The 3412-nt window shown below is 49.4% G+C and overlaps 1 protein-coding gene across 1 annotated transcript in view; it reads right to left on the bottom strand.

Annotated features, from left to right (window-relative positions):
* Nucleotides 1-358, bottom strand: part of COCSADRAFT_144797 (uncharacterized protein) — a gene marked incomplete at its 5' end in the record, with an annotated part of 8726 nt that extends 8368 nt beyond the window's left edge. Inside the window, one exon of the mRNA XM_007703011.1 lies at nt 39-358. Within this exon, the coding sequence (XP_007701201.1) occupies nt 39-358 (320 nt within the window). The remainder of the gene's footprint in view (nt 1-38) is intronic.
* Nucleotides 359-3412: the final 3054 nt, after the last annotated feature.

Genomic DNA, 3412 nt, shown 5'->3' with positions numbered 1-3412 from the left:
TAAAAACAAAAAAAAAAAAAAAAAAAAAAAAAAAATACCAAGTACCGCCAAATCCACCCGCTATATCAACGCATACGATATCCTTTGCGCTGAATCCAGCCTCGACCAAACGGCAAGCGTAGAGGAGGCCACAGTGCCCAGCCCCGTTGACTAGAAACTTTACGCTATCTCCATCCTTGAGGGGAGGACTCTGGATCTTTGGGTCGTTCCAATCTACCCATGGGTCCTTGGCAAGATCTTGAATTTCTTTTGATCGGGTATCAATGTAGTCGACGATAGCTGCATCCGCAATGCGTTTTTCGCGCTCTTTCTGGTATTTCTGGAGCAGCTCCTGCTCGTCAAGCTGAGCATGAGACATCGCAAATGGTTAAGACAATAGCAAGTGGCTAAGAAAAGGATAGACTTGAAGTATGTTCTGATGTTCGAATTCGAGCTTTTCGGGAGAGCTGGCTTGCGTTGACTTTATGAATAATAATTTTGGACTTTAGTATGTAGCGCTGTAATCTATATCCCTACGCAAACTCCTTTATTTCCACGAGTGATTTTGTCATACCCACTGACCGTATTCCACAACTCAATACGGGATCCGCCCCACTTAGTATCGAAATCAGCGCATTTTTCGGCTCAAGGAGTAGTTAGGTCCCTAGTCTACATCGTTGGCGAGCCGGCCAGCATCCGGATGCCGAAGCCCAATACAATTTGATGCGGGGCAAGCCGGGAGCATCCGAAGGGCCGAAACTCCATAGATCCTGATGTGAAGCTGGTGTCTAAGTCTTTCGAGACGCATACGGCATTTCCAAGGAAGATGACCCTTGAGTTAATAAGGGAAAGGCATAATTCGCTTTTTGAAAATGCATTATGATAATATAATCCATAAATCTAAATGTATTTTGCCCTACCACTCATAATAGGGTAGCGAATATGCTCTATGCTAACCATAACGTGTCCTTAGTTCTAGCATACCTATTTTTTTAGGTCTCTGATGTAGGTAGCAACTTCAAGAATAGTAGATAGAGGCAACAGTTCGCTTAATTCTTCTTATTCTAGAGATTCGTCGGCCTAAATAACGATAGCTGGCTGGGCAAGATACAGTTGCAGACATGGGGTACGAGGGGTTCTCCGCAATGCACGCGTCTAGAGCACTAGGATAGCTCTCGCGGAAGCGAAATGGGCGGATATCTCAGGCAAGCGAAAGGGCTAGTTTCTTAGCGCTCTACCACTTGATCAACTTGACACGCAGCTGCAACTTTGCATGTAAGGTCCAACTTCCTTAAGATCTAGATAGCTATTAGAATCGTATATCGTAATACTTTAAATATTTTATATTTGTTCAAACGTTGTTGTTGTGCTGATATCTAGCGTCCAAAGTGACTACTTTTGGTGGTGGTTTGGTGTTGTTCGGCTATCCGTGCCAAGGCGTAGCTTAGTAACAAGCTACGTCAGCTGCGCTGACACTCGCCGCAGGCGAGTGCCGACGCTCTAATTACCGTCAAGAAAAACACGACAATAGCGAGTATTGCAATCCTTGGAATTAACGCAGTATATCGCACTTAAAAGTTAGCCTAACACGCTCTACGACCCGTCAGCACTTTAGAAGCAGCGCCCACTGCCACTGAAGCGTTATGGCGACGCCGTGGCCGCGAAGGGCGACATGGCCTACCCCGCTACGCGAGCATGCTACTTCCCTTGGCACCTTTCTTCACGACGTCCTGGAGGCTATTGAGCGCAACGGCAGCCAGACCGTGCTAGCAGACCTCGCCGGAGATGTAATCCGCGGCGCGTTAACGCTCGTCTTAAAAACGCAATATACGCCTGACCTAGACACAGTCCGCGACGCCCTCGCAGTCGCACAAACTGAAGCTAAAACTAACGCAGAGCAGACCGCGCAAGCCCTCGACCAGATCAAGGGCGAACTTAAGAACACCGTAGATATTGTGCAACTAGTAGCTGCTAACATGCGACAGAACGCTAGTACAGTAGAAGAGGCGAGAGCGGCAGCCAAAGAGGCGACACAAGTGGGCAAGGCTACCCTGGAAATGGCAAGAGAGATCAAGAACAAAGCACCACAGCAGCAGCAGACGAACGGGCCAACATCGTATGCTGCAGCGGCAGCAAGAGGCCTTCCACTAGCAGGTACATACAATACACAGAGTCGTAGAGCACCTATCGTGCAAACACAACGTAAGGTTATCGTAAACATTAGAGATCCACTCACTATACAGGCCTTGCGGGTAATAAACCCACGTAACCTTAAAGCCCACGTTAAGCGTGCAATTAAGTAGAGCGGTAATGAGAACATTGTAGGCGTGAAGATCGTTTCCTCTAACCAGCTCAAAAGCGGCGACCTCAGCGTTAAGGCAGCCACCAGCACCGAGGTCGAAGCACTGCGGCAGTTCGCAGACGACTGGGCCGCGCGCATCAGCCACGGCGCCAGCATACAGATCCTAACGTACGGCGTGCTCGCCCACGGCATACGCACTAGCACAATGAACATGGACAGGTTCAAAAACAACAGAAGCCAGATCTTGCAGGACAACAGACCGTTCATCCCGCAGGCTGAGATCCGCCACATAGAATGGCTAACTAGAGACGCTACCGCCAAGACTGCATCGACCATCACGATTGAGTTTACTCGACCAGAAGACGCCAACAAAATTATTAACAAGGGTCTTGTCTAACAGGGCGAGGTGTTCTAGTGCGAGCGATACGAGCGACAGTGCCGCGTGAAGCAGTGCTTCAAGTGCCAAAAATACGGCCACATAGGAACCCAGTGCAAGGCAGCAACAGCATATAGCTTCTGTGCGCAGGAGCACGACACCCGAGACTGTCCAGCCAAGTCAGACCGGACTATAGCCAGGAAGTGCACGCTGTGCCGCGGCGAGCACGAAGCGTGGAGCCGACAATGCCCTACTAGGAAGGACGAGATGGCCAAAGCGAAGATGGCCTACAACACGCGGCCGCAGTATCACTTCGTACTGGAGATGAGGGGAAGAAACGTACAGCCCGAAATGCCTACTACTATCCTTAGAAGCAGGTCTAGTCAAAACATAGCGCCGATACAGCCTACGCAGCCCATAAGGAGCCGGTCGCAGGCTTAACAAGAACAGAAGCGGACTAACACAGGAACTGCAATCGATACGACAGACTAGGAGAACGCGTTACCGGCAGAGATAAGTAGTTAGCGACTATAGAGAACGATTATGCCGAGCCGCAGAGCATTAGAGGCGATCAGCGCCAACGTGCAGCTAACTTAAAGCAACACCCAGCATATAAAGATCGACTGCGAGATAGAAGCATGAATTAGTACAACACACTAAGCATACTACAGTACAACGTACGCAAGTCGAGGGATATGGTAATGGCGACGCTGCTGCGAGACCCCTGGATACACGAGTACGACATTCTGGCCATA

The sequence above is a fragment of the Bipolaris sorokiniana genome (assembly GCF_000338995.1).
Source record: "Bipolaris sorokiniana ND90Pr unplaced genomic scaffold COCSAscaffold_9, whole genome shotgun sequence".
In the NCBI taxonomy this organism is placed as follows: Eukaryota; Fungi; Ascomycota; class Dothideomycetes; order Pleosporales; family Pleosporaceae; genus Bipolaris; species Bipolaris sorokiniana.
The sequence above is the reverse complement of the archived record's forward strand: the minus strand, read 5'-3'. Positions and strand labels throughout refer to the sequence as shown.